This window comes from Xyrauchen texanus, chromosome 2 (genome assembly GCF_025860055.1).
Source record: "Xyrauchen texanus isolate HMW12.3.18 chromosome 2, RBS_HiC_50CHRs, whole genome shotgun sequence".
Classification (NCBI taxonomy): domain Eukaryota; kingdom Metazoa; phylum Chordata; class Actinopteri; order Cypriniformes; family Catostomidae; genus Xyrauchen; species Xyrauchen texanus.
In genome coordinates this window covers 52606568-52623759 of record NC_068277.1, presented here as the reverse complement: position 1 = coordinate 52623759, position 17192 = coordinate 52606568, and the positions used below count along the sequence as shown (strand labels likewise).

The window sequence follows — 17192 nt, the reverse complement described above, 5'->3', positions numbered from 1 at the left end:
GTCCTGCCATGGACACCATGCCTGCTAAATGGTATTAGTATATGATTCCTTCAGGTTTTTAGCTGTTTTTAACCTCATTGAGCATTCTGTGGTGTGCCCTTTGAATAATTTTGGCTGGACAGCCACTTCTAGGGAGAGTAGCCACAGTATTAAATAGTCTTCATTCATAGAAAATTTGTTTAACTGTGGACAGATGAATATCTAAGCTCTTCAAGATAACTTGTAACCCTTTCCACCCTTATCATTCTGAGATCTCTTTTTTGCTAGGCATGGTCCACTTTAGCAGATGCTTCTTGTGAATAGTAAACTCAAAATGTTTAAGTGCTTTTTAGAAGTAGCTCTAACCCACACCTCCAATCTTGTGTCATTAATCGGATGCCAGGTTTGCCAACTCCTGACTTCATTAGCCTAGGGGTTCACACATTTTTTCCAACCAACACTGTGAATGTTTGAATGATGTATTCAATATGTACAAGAATAATAAAATAATGTGAGTTATTAGTTAAACAGATTTTGTTCATTATTGTAACTTAGATGAATATCAAACCAGATTTTAAGACATTAATACATAAATGCAGGTAATTTAAGGGTCCACATACCTTTCTTGCCACTGTAGCATTATTTCCTTCATGCAGATTTATGGTTTGACTGATTCCTATAGATTTGATTCCTTGAAATCAAAGTAATGATGGCATATTCTTTGTTTCCTCAACCTTATCACTCAATTCAAGGGCAGAGTTTTTTATCTTGAATAACAAACTGCCTCAACTGCTGGAAGCCCTGAGATTGTGTCGCTATTGCAATATCTAATATCAAATTGCAGATGAATAACTCACTTCAGGAGAGTAGGTGCACACCTTGGGCTTTGTCCAAAGCAGGACTTGACTTTCTTTCCTTTAACCTGCTAAAGAAAAATAAACTTCACCCTCAGTAGAGTAAAAATATAATCTTATAGGGAAAATGGAACCTCTGAATCACGTTCGTCACTGATAATGCGGACGCAATTACTTCCTGGTTTCAGCATGGATCAAGAACCTAGGTCTCTGATATTGCTGATGCAACATGAGAGATGGGAGATATTGCAAAAATATACACATTACTTGACCAAATGCTTTATGAGCAGAATCTTATGCCATATATGGCAAGTTGGGTAAATATTAATTAAACCGTGCAATTTTGCGAATGTTTGCTTCAAAGTAACTACTCTCTCTTAAATGTGTATGAGCTTTGCTAAAGTTGTTTTCAACTATATGAATTACATTTCAGTAAAACTCTTGTTATGACAATAGAGCAATCTCACTGTCTGATGCAAACCACATGTCTTGAATCTTTGTCTGTTTTAAGCAATACCAATATCATGCCTTTTTTGAGGGAAGTACTTTATAGAATCTAGAATATACTTGGATGGAAAACCATCCATTCCGGAGACTTTGCCAATTTTCAGCTGATTGATGCTATTATAATAATAGCCACATTTCTTCAGCAGGTATTGGTTTTTCAAAATCATCTTCATCATCCCTATTCAATGTCTCAATTCCTCAAGGAACTGTTCACACCACCAACTCGCTAGATTATACGTTTGCAAAGAATATTTGAAAATCCATTTGCTTCTTTGATCATAACACTTTTTCTCCTCGAATAGAGATTGTCTGCTTGATTTAAAACAAAGATATCAAATCCATTTTATAAAGAATTTCTTTGGTTATTCTGTATATTTTTATATTTACATGTTTTTTATATTTGGTCAAATATTTCTTTATCACTTCTTTTATTGAGTACAAGATTAAGGTCCCCTTCTATTCATGCACATACAGTATATTATCTGTCCCCTTATGTAAACTTTAACTCAGTGGTCCTCCCTTCAATTATCTATGGCTGAGTTATGCAATCATCTGTCAAAGTACAGCAGAAAACAGTGTTTTATAATTTTGCACACAAGCAGCTTTAAACCTTTGCTGTCATAGGTCATGAAGAGCTTAAAACTTGTCAAAAAATCTAAATCCACAACTTATTTCCTACTTTTCTTCTCCCTACACTGGAAGTAAGCTCTGGTGAGAAGTGACGAACATGGAGGCGCAGAGGATAGAGGAAGCCAATGATTATAGTTTATAAAGTTATAAATATTTTTTGGGCCTCAAAATCTAAGGCAACATTCAATCCCATTATTAAGCTTGGAAAAGCCAGGATATTTTTTTATGTAATACAAGAGTTAACTTGTATTAAAATCACAATTACTCCTAAATTCTGGACATCATCAGTCATTAATTAATGTATCTATAATCAGGTTATTTCAGGTATAGTCAAGTCAAGTCATTCTTATTTGTATAATGCTTTTCAAAACAGCTTTACAGGAAATCATGCATTAACAAAAAATAAATAAAACTGTAATATCTATAATGTCTTACAGTGGTCACTGTGTAGTTTGATTAAATATGATTGTAAATTGTGTATAGAAATTAAATAATAATTGTATTTAGAACCCCAGTGAGAAAGCTGAATGTGACTGTGCCAAGGACCACAAAACTCCATAAGATGTTGGTTAATGGAGAAAAATAACTGTAAATAGGGTAAAGGCAAAGGAAGAGGCGAGAGCCAGCTTGAGAATATAAATAATATTTTAATACGAAACTTAAACAAAAAGACAAACACACAAAGGTGTTGGACAGGCTGTGGCATATGAAGTATGCGATGTCTTACAGTTGGAGTTGGCATTAGTTCATCCTCTGAAGTCACAAAACTGAAGTGAAATGAAGTCTGGCTAGCACCAGCTGTAGTTTGTTGTCATCTCTCAGCGACACGTAGCAGTGGTGTCCGGCACCAAGCAGGAACGGAGCTGGATCTTGCAGGCTCTGGTATCCTTGGGATATGTGACATGGACAAATAGAATTATATTAGTGTAGATGCCATTACATTGTTTGCTGAGTTTAGATCATGATGGATGTTTCTGGTTCAGGCAGACCTAACTAAAGCAGACTAATTGTGAGTTGATGAATAAATAAGGTGTATGCCTGGCTAAATAGATGAGTCTTTAGTCTAGACTTAAACTGAGTGAGTGTGTCTGCATCACAAACACTGTTATTCCATAGTTTAGGAGCCAAATATGAAAAGGGTCTACCTCCTTTTGTGTATTTTGATATTCTTGGAATTATTAACAAGCCAGAATGTTGTAATCGTTATGAACATGATGGAATATAGCATGTCAGAAGGTCACTTATTTACTGTGGAGCTTGACCATTCAAAGCTTTGTATGTACAGTAGTTTACAGAATTTTAAAATGAATACAAAATTTAACTGGTAGCCAATGTAACGATGATAAAATTGGGCTAATATGATCATATTTCTTGGTTCTAGTCAGCACTCTGGCAGCTACATTTTGAACCAATTGAATTTTATTTATTGAACTTCCTGGACATCCTCCCGGTAATGCATTACAATAATCTAGTTTTGAGGTCATGAATGCATGAAGTAATTTTTCATAATTTAGCAATATTCTCAGGTGGAAGAATGCTGTTCTACAAACATTGGAAATTAGATTTTCAAAGGGCAGATTGGTATCAAATATAACATCTAAGTTCTTTGCAGAAGAAGACGAATTATATTTTAGTGGCTAATTTTTAGAGGTTTTTGGTCCAATCATTAGTACCTCCTCTGTTTTGTCAGAATTGAGTTGAAGGAAATTTCTGGTCATCCAATCTTTGATTTCATTGATACACTCTGCTAATTTGGAGAATTGCGAATTTCCATTGGGTTTAGAAGAAATATATAGATATTTTCTCCCAGGGGAAGCATGTATAAGTAGAAAAGCAGAGGTCCTAAAATTGATCCCTGTGGCACTCCATACCTAACTTTTGTTTGATTTGACAATTCCTTTTGATGCGAGAAGTTAATAATATTATTATTAACTTCTTAATAATAATAATAATAAAAATAATAGTAATAATATTATGATTACTGGGAATATCTCTTTTAAGTGCTTAGTTGTTATTGAATCTAACATGCATCAGAATCAGAATCAGAATCAGAATCTGCGGTGGTGCAGCGGTTAGCACTGTCGCCTCACAGCAAGAAGGTCGTGGGTTCAAACCCTGGTTGCCCCGGCCTTTCTGTGTGGAGTTTGCATGTTCTCCCCGTGTCTGCGTGGGTTCTCTCCGGGTACTCCGGCTTCCTCCCACCATCCAAAAAGACATGCAGGCTAGGTTAATTGGTGTCTCCAAAAAAATTGCCCTAGATGTGGATGTGGAGGTGAGTGTGAGTGTATGTCTGTCTATGTGTGGCCCTGCGATGGACTGGCGACCTGTCCAGGGTGTCCCCTGCCTTTCGCCCCAATGTTAGCTGGGATAGGCTCCAGCCCCCCGCGACCCTGTACACAGGATAAGCGGTTGACGATGGATGGATGGATGGATGTTTTTTACGTGTACAAGGAATTTGTTTTGGTGTTGTAGGCACGTGTCACACATTCTCTAAATATAAGAAACAAGTATTAAAATATAAGCAATATAAATATAAATATGTCCACACAGTAAAAATAAAAGAGAGAAGTACAGTGGCATGTAGAGCCAGAGGTGGAGTGTGGAGAGTGTCAGGGTGAGTACCGGGCCTTGTTGATAAGACAAGTGGCGGATGGGAAGAAACTGTTCTTGCGGCGTGAGGTTTTTGTGCTGATGGACTTCAGCCTTCTGCCAGAGGGGAGTGTCTGAAAGAGATTGTGGCTGGGGTGGGAGAGATCAGCCACAATCTTTCCACCATGCTTCAGGGTCCTGGAGGCGTACAGGTCCTGGAGCGGTGGCAGATTGCAGCCAATCACCTTCTCTGCAGACCGGATGACACGCTGCAGACTGCCCTTGTCCTTTGCAGTAGTAGCAGTGTACCAGATAGTGATGGAGGATGTGAGGATGGACTCGATGATGGCTGTGTAGAAGTGCACCATCAATTTCTTCAGCTGCTGCAGGAAGTACATTCTCTGTTGTGCTTTCTTGACGAGGGAGCTGATGTTCATCTCCCACTTGAGGTCCTGGGAGATGATAGTTCCCAGGAAGCATAAAGACTCCACAGTGTCAATTGTGGAGTCACAGAGGGTGATGGGGGCAGGTGCAGGTGAGGCTGAGTTCTTCCTGAAGTCCACAACCATCTCCACTGTCTTTAGAGCATTGAGCTCAAGGTTGTTTTGATTGCACCAGGTCACCAGGTGGTCAACCTCCCACCTGTAGGCGGACTCTACCATCAGAGATTAGTCCGATGAGGGAGGTGTCCGCGAACTTCAGAAGCTTGACGGACTGGTGACTGGAGGTGCAGCTGTTAGTGTACAGGGAGAAGAGCTGAGGAGAAAGAACTCAGCCCTGGGGGGATCCAGTGCTAATGGTCTGTGTGTCGGCGACGTGTTACCCCAGCTTCACATAATGCTTCCTGTCAGACATGAAGTCAATGATCCACCTGCAGGTGGAGTCAGGCACACTTAGCTGGGAGAGCTTCTCCTTGAGCAGAGCCGGGATGATGGTGTTAAAGGCAGAGCTGAAATCCACAAACAGGATCCTGGCGTAGGTTCCTGTGGAGTACAGGTGCTGGAGGATGTAGTGGAGGGCCAAGTTGACTGCATTGTCTACAGACCTGTTGGTTCTGTATGCAAACTGCAGGGGGTCCAGGAGGGGGTCGGTCATGTCTTTGAGGTGTGAAAGCACAAGGCGCTCAAAGGACTTCATAACCACAGTGGTCAGGGCAATGGATCTGAAGACGTTAAGTCCTGTGGTCCTTGACTCTTGGGAACAGGGATAATAGTTGAGGACTTGAAGCAGGCTGGCATGTGACATGTCTCCAGTGAGGTGTTGAAAATATCTGTGAACACTGAAGACAGCTGATCAGCGCAGTGCTTCAAGCTGGATGGGGAGACAGAATACGGTCCAGCAGCTTTCCGGGGGTTCTGTCTTCTGAAGAGTTGTTGACGTCCCTCTCATGGATGGAAAGATTCGTCACTGAGGTGGGTGAGGGGGGGTTCCTTTAAGGCTGTCATTGGTGGGGGTGCCCAGGCCCCTGCTGAGGTGGGGGAGGTGGAGGTGTTGCGCTGTAGCTGGAGCTTTTGGAAGGTGTCGTGGGGGATGGTTTCAGGACTGTCCCTTTGTTGGGACGTGTCGTGGGGAACGGTTACAGGACTGTCCCTTTGTCTTTCAAAGCAGCAGTAGAACTTGTACAGGTTGTTGGCTAGGCGTTGGTCGTTGGTGGCCTGGGGGGGCTTTAAGCTTGTAGTTGGTGATCTGCCCGAGCCCTTTCCAGACAGACGCAGAGTCGTTGGCTGAGAGCCGGTTGTTGGAGCTTCTCAGAATACCGTCGTTTAGCCTCTTTCACCTTAAGGAGACGTGATGGTGAACTGCATGTGCCGATCCACTTAACCGAAATGCCCCAGCAGCAGCACGGGACAGGAGAGCTTATTTGGCAGAAGAGCTGCTGCGTCATCTATAGTGAGGTCAAGCAAATTAATCTCGGTCTAATGTTCGACTACATTTCAAAAATATAACCATGCATATATTCGTGATTCAGAGAGAACGAGTCCAAAACATCCGAAAGTATTTATTTGTGACATTTCTTTATTTACATTTGTCAAAATGAAAAATCAATATCAAACATTAATTGATAAAAAAAAAAATACAAACGGAAAATTAGGTAGAAAAGATTTTAACAGAATAAATGTAATTATTTTTCCCTCCTCTGATAGTAATGCGACGCGCGCCACGGCGGGATTGGACACTTGAGGGTCCGGGAGTGGCATTGCGCGATGTCCTGGGGATGCCAGCTGATGAAACAATTGTGGCTATTTCCTCCCACGCCTGTTTAACCGACACTGATTTGGGTGGGTTTCTCCCATCCCCATACAACGTCACTTCTCTGTCTTTCACTGCCCTGACAAGAACGTCGGTCCCCTTGGCTGTGAACTGCTCCTGGCACGCGCCTGGTAAATCCGCCATAATAATAACAATCCGCCATGCAACATCTGCACCTGCTCTTAAAGGGTATGTTGGATGACGCTCTGATTGGTTTATTTCACGTTACGCCCAAACCACACCTATGAATAATGAAGCTATTTCAGACCAACCCCTTTTAAACTTGCGTCGGGCGCAAGAGTCATTTATCCCACCGGTAAAATAGCAACAGTGCCCAAGACCCGCCCACAAAGTTACTTGCGCTTCGCGCTTGATACTTGCGTTTCAGATTGTTAAAATAGGGCCCTATGAGCCAAATTACTAGAGAGGAGAGCGGCACCTTCCCTGGAGGGATGGAGTCCATCTCTCTTGAGCAGGTCAGGCCTACCCCAAAAAAATTGTCTATAAATCCTATGCTATTCTCCGGACACCACTCAGACATCCAGCCATTCAATGACACTAATCTACTATAAATCTTGTCACCATGATGAGCAGGGAGGGGGCCCGAGCATATTACAGTGTCTGACATAATGTTTGCAAGTTCACACACCTCTTTAACATTATCTCTAATGATCTCCGACTGTCGAAGCTAGACATCATTTGTGCCGACATGAATAACAGAAAATATACATTTAGCATTAGCCAGCACTTGTAAATTTTATCTGATGTCAGATGCTCTGGTATACAAAATGCATTTAAAAGTAGTGGCTTGATTCTCTATTTCCACATTCCTTACAATAGAATCACCAATTATTAGGGCTCTTTCAACATGATTCTCAGTGGGTGCATCACTGAGTGGGGAGAATCGATTGGAAACCCTAACAGAAATGGGAGAGTGGTGTTGCTTTGCTGAGTGAGTATGCCGCCAAGAAGTCACCCAATTGTCCTGCTGTGGGGGCTCTACAGCTGGAACCAAAGTGTGTTTTGCTCGCTGTTCTACCTGCATCCAAAACAGTACCTACCGGCTTTCTCACTGACCTCCACTAGAATTCAGATGCATGTCTCTAGCTCATTATTCTTCTCTGTCTGTATGACTAATTCCTGACATTTATCACATGTGAATCCCTGTAACGAGGACTAAGGCAGATTGGGATCCATATGCAGTTTTATAGGAAAACAGACTCAGGTTAATACGAGGATCAAAGAATGAGCAAACAGGAATATCAGAGGTAAACAGTATTCTTGGTCAGACAGGCAGAAGATCAGGGCAGACAGCAGACGGCAATATCAGAGAGACAGGAGTAAACACAACAAGGGCAGGCGGCAGACAAACGTAGTCGAGAATACAGGGCAAGGTCAATACACAGAAGATCGTTAGTAGTAATGATAGCGCTCAGAAATGTAGCTGGGGCAAATATGACTTCGCGATGAATGAACAAACAGGCATGGTTTAAATAGAGTGATGATGATATGGAACAGCTGTGGTGTAATCGGACAAGGTATGCAGGCTTATGGGAAATGTAGTCTTTAGAGTCAATACTCTGTCAGATCTCCGGTGGCCGATTGAGGAGGCGCCTTCACCGGCGTTCGTGACAATCCCTCACTGTTGATGGAAGAAACTATAGTAAACATGAGGCATGTAATGTAGGAAGAAATAACATGAGTGGATGCCATGACTTACCACAATTATTTTTTGTTGTTGTTATGGTTGTTCTTGAGTGGCGAGGATTTGAGATTGATGTGGTTCCTAATCAGCAGATGTTTGAGATTGATGCAATAATCCATGTAAAACACTGTGAAAAAATGAATGCACGCAGTCAAGATGCAAGATGTAAACAAGCTGAAAAAAGAAAAAGAGAAAAACGAGTGAAATTGGTGCACGTGGTATATTACACACAGATGAAAAAGTAGAATAGTGGAAAAACCTGAAGCACACAGTAAAAATCTATTAGCTTTGTCCAAAGCAGAACATTAATTGCTTTCAAACAATTAATTAGCAACCTGCTTGTGAGATTTATTCCTAAGGAATGGAAGAAATAATGCGTTGTTCTAAATGGATATGGTTAAATCTGCCTCGCATTAGTGTTTTATATGTGTGTGTGTGTGTGTGTGTGTGTTTATTTTATTTTTTTAATGCAGCTGTGGTCCAAATAAGTAGATCAGAAAGATTGAAGATGTGTTCTTAGATGACTCATGAAAGCTCAATGAGAGTATTTTCATTACAGACCTGTTCTTCTTATTCCCTACACTCCTACTAATGAGCTCTGTAGATGAATGTCTTGAGCTGGAATCAGGGGTGAGGAAGCATATAGCATGATCCAGTATTCTAAATTGCATTCTTTTAATTACTATAAAGAGTATGACAATGACATCTGATATCAAATGTTTGCAGTAGAATATTTGAAACTGTTTGGTGTAGCTGAAGGCAAGGCTGTAAGCATATACAGAGGACTAAGTATATCTGAATATTTGAATGATTACTCCAGTGGCCGAGGGGTGCACAACACAGCCAAATTAGCAAAGCTAATAAAAGCTGAAAACACAACAGAAATAAACCACAACATAATAGAAAAACCACAACACAATGAAATTAAGCCACAACACAATGGAAATAACCAACAACACAACAGAAAAACCACAACAAAACAGAAATAAGCAATAAGCAACAACACAACTAAATTAAACCACAACACTATGGAGAAACCACAACAACACACTGAAATTAAGACACAACACAACAAAATTAAGCCACAACACAATGGAAAATCTACAGCAAAATGTAAATAATCCACAACACAATGAAATTAAGCCACAACACTATGGAAAAGCCACAGCTCAACGGAAATAAGGTTTGCCCTACTCATCACATTCAATCAAAGAAGTAAGTGAAAGAACACTGTTTTGGTATCAGTACTTTTAAGGTTAGGTTTAGGGTTTGGGTTAGATTAATGTAATTACTACTTAAATGTTTCAGAAAATCGGACACGTTGTACCTTTCACATCACATCCATATAAAGAAGTAAGTTTTATGCAGAGCATAATATCTGTAGTTCCAGCTTTGGGCACTGGAAGGGACAGTGTGGAATTTCAGAAAGCATACATGAATTTTAGAAGAAAAACCATCAATTCAATCTCCTGTCACCGATTTGCGCTCAATCTGGCTGTTTTCGGGAGGCTTTTTTGTCCAACAATGAGACATACTTAATGTTAGATAAACAAAATGTGTCCAAAGTTTAAATTCTCTTATATATTTATGATAAACAAATGTCACTCTTACTCCAACAAATTATGTATTTTGCATGAAAATGTGTTTTAGTTATTTCATAAAGTTTGCTAAAAGATATTAATATGACTAAAATGTTTTGGTGTTATATTACAATTATAATGGATGAGTTGTCGATGTAAAAGAAAAACTAATAAGCATAGTTGACTACTTACCATCAGCTAATAGCACTGCTGATGTGAAGCATAAAGGTGGCAGCATCATGCTGAGGGGATTATTCTCAGCAACAGGCAGTAGTATTGGCAGACAAGAGAACTGAGAGCGAACAGTCCTCTATAAATATAAAAGGATGCTTGAAGAAACCCTGCTCCAGAGTGCACATAATCTCTGAGCAAGAGCAAAGAGAATGACCCAGAGCATAGAGCCAAGACAATGCTGGAGTGGCTTTGGTACAAATATATAAAGTCTTTGAACAGCCCAGCCAAAAACATGAACCCTTTGAAAACTGTGTGAAGAAAAAGGAAGATTACAGTTCAGAATTAATATAACAAAGAAAGAAAAAACAGAAAAAGAAATCCAGTTGTGCAGTTCTAAGATAATCACACCGAATGAGACTTCTTACTGTAATTGCTACTAAAAGCCAAGCAAAGTCACACAAAGCACAAGATAAATAATACTTATGTAAATTAGATATTTCATAAATCTGTAAAAACACTTTCACTTTAATATTGGTATATTGTGTCAAAAAACAATACATGGATTGTTCTCCCAAAAAGGAAAATTCTCTCATCATTTACTCACACTCATGCCATACCAGATATGTATGACTTTCTTTCTTCTGCTGAACACAAACGCAGATTTTTAGAAGAATATTTCAGCTCTGTAGGTCCATACAATGCAAGTGAATGATAGCCAGAACAATCATATAATGGCAGCATAAAAGTAATTCATATGACCCCAGTGGTGGTTAAGTTCATGTCTTCAGAAGCAATATGATGATAGTGTGGGTTAGAAACAGATCAATATTTAAGTCCTTTTTTACTAGCTATAAATCTCCACTTTCATATTCTTCCTCTTTTGTTTTTGCCGATTCACATTATTTGTGCATATTGCCCCCTACTGGGCATGGAGGAGACTTTTTAGTCAAAAATGACCTGAAGAAAGTGAAGAAAGTAATTCACATTTCCCTCAAGTCTTTTCAGTCCCACAAACTGTTTGTGTTGTCATGTGTTTTCAGACATGAGGGCTCCATCGAAAAGGGAAAGAATGGACACCTGAACCCTGCTTTCCATCTGAAGGTGGTGGGACCATCCAACAGAAGTGCTAACCTTAAGGTATGTAGACAGCTAAGATACAAAGACACTTGAAGCTTTCTTGGTCCAATTTGAGAAATGGACATTCATATTAGGCTTTAGATAAGTACATAGTACCATCATGGGATAATTTGTAAATCTTTTCATATGTAGTCATTAAATGCAGTCAAAACAAAGAGGCAACACTTGTAAAAATATAAAGAATGCCATTTATGAAAGTTGCATTCAATATGACCTTCTTGACCTCTGTCATGACCTTGGTGCTTTGAATTTGTGCACCTTTTTTGTGCACAATTAGATAAATATGATGATTGGATAATTTATTTTTGTTGTTTTTAATAATGATGATTTAAGATATTTTATTTAAAATGTTGGTCCCACTTTATATTAGGTGTCTTTAAATGCCATCTACTAATATTAAAATACAGTAAATATAATACAATGTACTCATTGTGTAACTACATGTTGTTCTGCAAAATTCTCACAAGATTCACATTTGCTACTGAGTTTGAGGTATGGGTAGGTTTATGGGTAGGGTTAAGGTTAAGGTTAAGGCTTAAATTAGGGTTTAGGGTTAAGGTTTGGTTAGGGTTTCATTTAGGATTAAGGGGTAAGGTTAACAGTGTAACTACAGATGTAATTAAATGCAACACAAAAATGTAAAATGTCCAATTGCCAGTGTAAATGATATTTTTTTATAAAACAATGACAACATAAAAAACATCCTTGTCTTATTTTCTCTCAAGCTACCTCACACCAGTAAGGAAGTGCTCCCTCTGAGGCCAAACCCAACCTCCAACGGTACTCAGCCGATCAATATTGTACGTCCCCTCCGGCCGGCTCCTTCTCCATCTCTGAACAATGTCAAAGGACCCCGACCGCCCCCACCTGTTAACAAGCAATCCAACTCATCCAAACCTGTAGCATCTCCTCAGAAACCCAGTCCTCCCAAGAAGCCTCTGCCTCTCAATCCTACACGCACACCACTGGTGAGTGTTTAGTGCTGAATGAAACATACTTCATTATATCTTTTTTCTGGTTTAGTTTCTTGTCATTTAGCACAGTAGTTTTTAACTTGTGGGTCACAGCTCTCTTCTGATAGGGTCGTGGACAACAGCAATGGTAAAACAATGGTAAATCTAAATAATAAAACTTTTATGACAAAGGCTATGCATCCAACCAAACTCTATGGTTAATGGCATAAATTCATCTGTAACATGGTAGAAGCTAGCCAAATGTGTCAATATTTGTTTGGTTGATATCCATATCACTTATGGTAAGTCTAACACAGGCTATTTCCTAACCCATACCCTAATCTAATCTAACCTAACCCGAACCCTTCAGCAACCCATTTAACAATTGAGTTTGTCAGTCTGCAGAGATACACTTGGGCCGTTTTCAAAGGATGTGTTCTTGCTTTCCGTCTGTACACATGCATCAGACAGGCTCTTTTGGTGCGTCTAACTGTGATTGCATCACGTTTCACTGGTTTTCAGTGTCTCTAGACATAAATGCTGTGTTTTCAGATGCTGTGTCAAGTTCAATTTAGTTTGAAACTTTAAAAAACACATCTCGAGACCCCTAGTCTTTCATCAGCTGTCGGTTAGTTGTCTGTACAGCTGGTGCTGTGCTCACTGTCCCCTACTGACTGAGACTTGCAAAAACACGGAGCTGACACTTCAAGCTAATAAAGCTGTTCCTTATTACGGTGACATGATAAATTGCGTACATTTTTGTGTGCGTTATTTTTGGTATAATTAAATCTAGATGGATGGATGGATAGTACTTTTGTATGATAAATTATTTTGCCTCTTTGTTGGGTCACCACTTGGGTCACCCCAATTTTAAACTTTGGTCCTATAGCAAAACCAGTTGGGAACCACTGCTTCACAGATCCTTTGTGTCCAATGTGACTGATCTATTCAGTGTTGCTTGTTTATCACCTACCACTCTTGTTTATTATTTATTGACTGCAAGAACAATTTTCAAGTGAAGACATTGTGAAAGAAGAACTTTCCCTCCTCTTTCCTGTCCTCATACAGGTGGTATCAGATCAACAGCCTAAACCCCTGTCTACACCTCCCAAGAGGCCTCTGCCTCTTAGCCCTGCACGTGCAGCACAGCCCAAACCCTCTGGAGGGGGGCTTTTGGTGATGATGCCCCCTGCAGTCGGCCCAAAGCCATTGGGAAAGGTGACCGCCGCTCCCCCTTTGAAGGGATTCCGGTGAGAAAACACATCATTATAAATTCAAGAGGCATAGACAAGAAATATTTCAAGGATTGAATAAAATGTATGTTATAAAACACAGGTTCCACTAAAAATAAAACTCCTTTATTTGGTTGTAATATGCAAATAAGGCAGTCTTTAAAGAACCCTTCCAGTAAAAAAGGCCAGGTGTAGCTATGTATCGGTGTTTTGCAAGACACAAAGTTGTGAAATGGTGAGCCTTCGTGTATTATCAAAGGATCTGAAAATCTTAGATAAATGGGTGCAGTTTATTTTGAAAAATTGTAATGTCCCAGCAAATCTTCCAGAGAAAACACGGGTTTGCAGTAGTAATTTTCCAGTTAAATGTTTTGAACATTTTACCCAAAAACAACCACTAAACTTATATTGAAGACCAACGTGGTTCCATCAATTTATCCTGGGGACACAGTGAGTTAGATAGCTAACTTGTCAGAGGTGGCGAACAGTAACAAGGTTTGTCTAACACAAGCAACACATTATTAGCTCTTTTATAACCTAGTCAAGATACATAAAATATATTACCATTGTGATACATCAATTTGTAGGCGACCCTGTACAAATCTCTCTTCTTCTTCTTCTTCTTCTTCAGAATCAGTTTCCGGTTCAAAACATATGGCTGAATTACTCCAATATTACCACTTGCCATTTATCATTTGAAAGCTTAGAATCTGAATTTTTCGGACAATACCATCACTTTTGCATTTATCTTTCATAAAATAACAAAATAAGAAAAGATGTGCATTGCAAATTAGCACCACCTAGAGGTAATGGGGTAGAAATACTAACATGAATATAAAAGTCTTTCACAAAGCACTTATAGACAAGTAATATATCAAATGAAAGCTCTCATTCTCAGGTGACTGTAGAATGTGAATATACAATTTATTGTGTTGCATTAATACCACAGTATGAAAGATTTTCAAAAGAATCATAAAGTGAAATATGATTTTTGTAAGACATCAAATACAAACATCACTTTTATGAGCTGATCACTGCTGCTGTAAGCCCAGAGTAGCTAAAAACTTATATCTGCTTTTACTTGAGGCAGTATTCTAAAAATGAGCCATTTTTTACTTGTCTGTGAGCTTGATTGGGTGAATAATCCAGTGTTATATCTTAGATGTCCAAAACAAAAGATCCCATCCAGCAGGAAAAGTATATGTTATTAACTAATGATGATAAAATGTTATAATTTCTCGCAAAAAGGAGGATCTCAGCTTTCTAATATCAACCTAGATTGAGTTTGTAGTCCACTCAGAGACCGAGATATTCAGTGATACAATGAGGGTGGTGCATTAACTAAAAATTATGGATGAGCACATCTAAATCCATTAGAGCGCCACCTACATTTCAGATCTGTATACTGTGATGGAATGTGATAAAGAAAAATGTATTGTTTGTGCTTGCTGCCATCTAGTTGAAAATAAAATGTCAAAGTGAGAGAGTAAACAGAACCTGAATTTTATGCTTACAAAGATATAAACACATACAATATTATTTATGAATAATTGGAGGGTTTTCTGAAAAATTAGACACATTTTGTGCAATTAGTCCACAGTATGTGTGAATGGTAAGCTTTTAAATTCGAGTGTGAAAAATGCAATTTCATTTAAATATTAGGTTTTATAGTTCCTCATTTTCATTTTTTTATAAGATGTTTGTTTATCATGGTTGCACACACAAATAGAAATGCATTAGTGGTTAGTTTGAACCTAGGAAAAGGCATTCAATGAACCCTGTTGAGTCTTTAAACTGAAGATCATGTGTGAGATGTGAGAATAAAAAAAGACAACCACTTTCTGTCAATGCTGCTTTCACTGTGATTTTAAATAATGGTTGCACTGACACTTTCTTTTAAAGCATACTTTATACAAAGAGAATGCAATACATTGAACATAATTTGCACCTTGCTACTTTATTTCTCCATGTAGTTGCACTCTGCTTTAGAGCTTCCATGTATTTTTATGTTACTGTATTCTTACACACACACACACACACACACACACACACAAATATATATAGCCTGTGTGAACTTGATGTGAAATGATTTCAAAGTTAGTTCTGAGAAAAGGTCTAGCAATATTTGTTTGCAGATGCCACTTGCTTTGATAATATATACTGTATATATATATATATATAATTAGTTATTCTCTTCTCTTTCAGACCCGTTTCAGGACCCAAACCACTCATAGTTCCATCCCCTTTCCGAAAATGACCCTTGCAGGGTCTCTTTTTGAAAGACTGCAGCCAGCCTATTTGCACTAAATAAGGATCCTTGGAAACTGGTACTTTATTGAGTTGTCTAACAAGGGATGGAAGAGCATGGTGCTAGGGCCATGGATGAGGCCCCACTAACCAACCTTCAAATACAGTCCAGCAAAGATCTATAGAAGATGCGGTTTTGCAAGAAAAATTGCAGACTTAGACAGGAAGTTACAGATAGACCATCACGTTGCCAAAACCTTCTCACCTTTTTTTGTACTATGTTGTTCTGTTTAAATGTTATGCCTCTGTCTTGTTTACATTTTTTGTTTGACTATCATCTTTTTGTCAAGGGCCAAAGATGTGGTTTTGTTTAGTGCCTTTATTGTTTAATTTGATGTTCTGTGCTGTACTATATCTTCTGTTTGGTACATAAAATAATAATATGTTATATCTTTTTTAATTAAAGATACTGTTGTTGTTGTCATCACTTTATCACATGCTTTATCAAGTGTAATTTGTAACATGCTCAGGTAAAAACCAGAACACTGTAGTGAACACTGGGATCTTGAATAATAGAAATGTCATAATTTCAAAAGAATGTGCAGGTGAAATCTGAAAGAACAACTCTATTTTAATATAAACAGTGAATCTAATCACCGTACAGATAAAAGTATGAAGGTTTTGCACTTCTACAAGAATGAACAAAGTCACACAGATGAGTTGTAGGTTGGTTTATGAAGACAAAAATGTAATTGTACAACCTGAATGCCTTGAATAGGCTTTACCACAAAAGAGACACTTGTTACTGAAAAAAAAAAACAATGTGTAGGGTATATGAATGAAACATCTACAAAGTGGTCAGGGGCGGATTATGACTAGCAAGGGCCCCAGGGCCAATTTTCTTTTAGGGCCCCCCTGGCCAATTATCTTTCAAAGCTGAGATCCACGCAGTCCATTTTCATTGATTTATGTCTCTTTTAATACCTGTTCTGTTTTTACAGTCAGTTTAACTATAAAAAAAAACAAACAAAAAAACAGGTTTGCTGAACAGCCACTATTCTTAAAGAGACAGTAGCATTTTAACATTTGTTATTCATAATGTAAACTCTGGGTAAATACTTGTAAATACTACAAATGATGTATACAAAAAGAAGAATGTGACAAAATATGTAATAAATGTGTTAATGTGCATATATTTGGTGTGCAATAATACATTATGACATATTTTAACTTCATCAAACACTTTAAATATAAAGAATTTAACAAATGGACTCCTACAGCATGTACATATGGGTTTGGTAAAACTTGGAAAAATGTTCAGGCAGTTCTGGCTAACGCTGCTATATATTTTCGAT

The 17192-nt window shown here is 38.6% G+C and overlaps 1 protein-coding gene across 1 annotated transcript in view; it reads left to right on the top strand.

Moving 5' to 3' along the window:
* Positions 1–16802, top strand: part of LOC127658767 (disintegrin and metalloproteinase domain-containing protein 33-like) — a 198495-nt gene extending 181693 nt beyond the window's left edge. The window contains exons 20-23 of the mRNA XM_052148266.1: positions 11309–11405; positions 12131–12373; positions 13427–13608; positions 15796–16802. Coding sequence (XP_052004226.1) covers positions 11309–11405; positions 12131–12373; positions 13427–13608; positions 15796–15847 — 574 coding nt within the window. The 3' untranslated portion in view covers positions 15848–16802. The remainder of the gene's footprint in view (positions 1–11308; positions 11406–12130; positions 12374–13426; positions 13609–15795) is intronic.
* Positions 16803–17192: the final 390 nt, after the last annotated feature.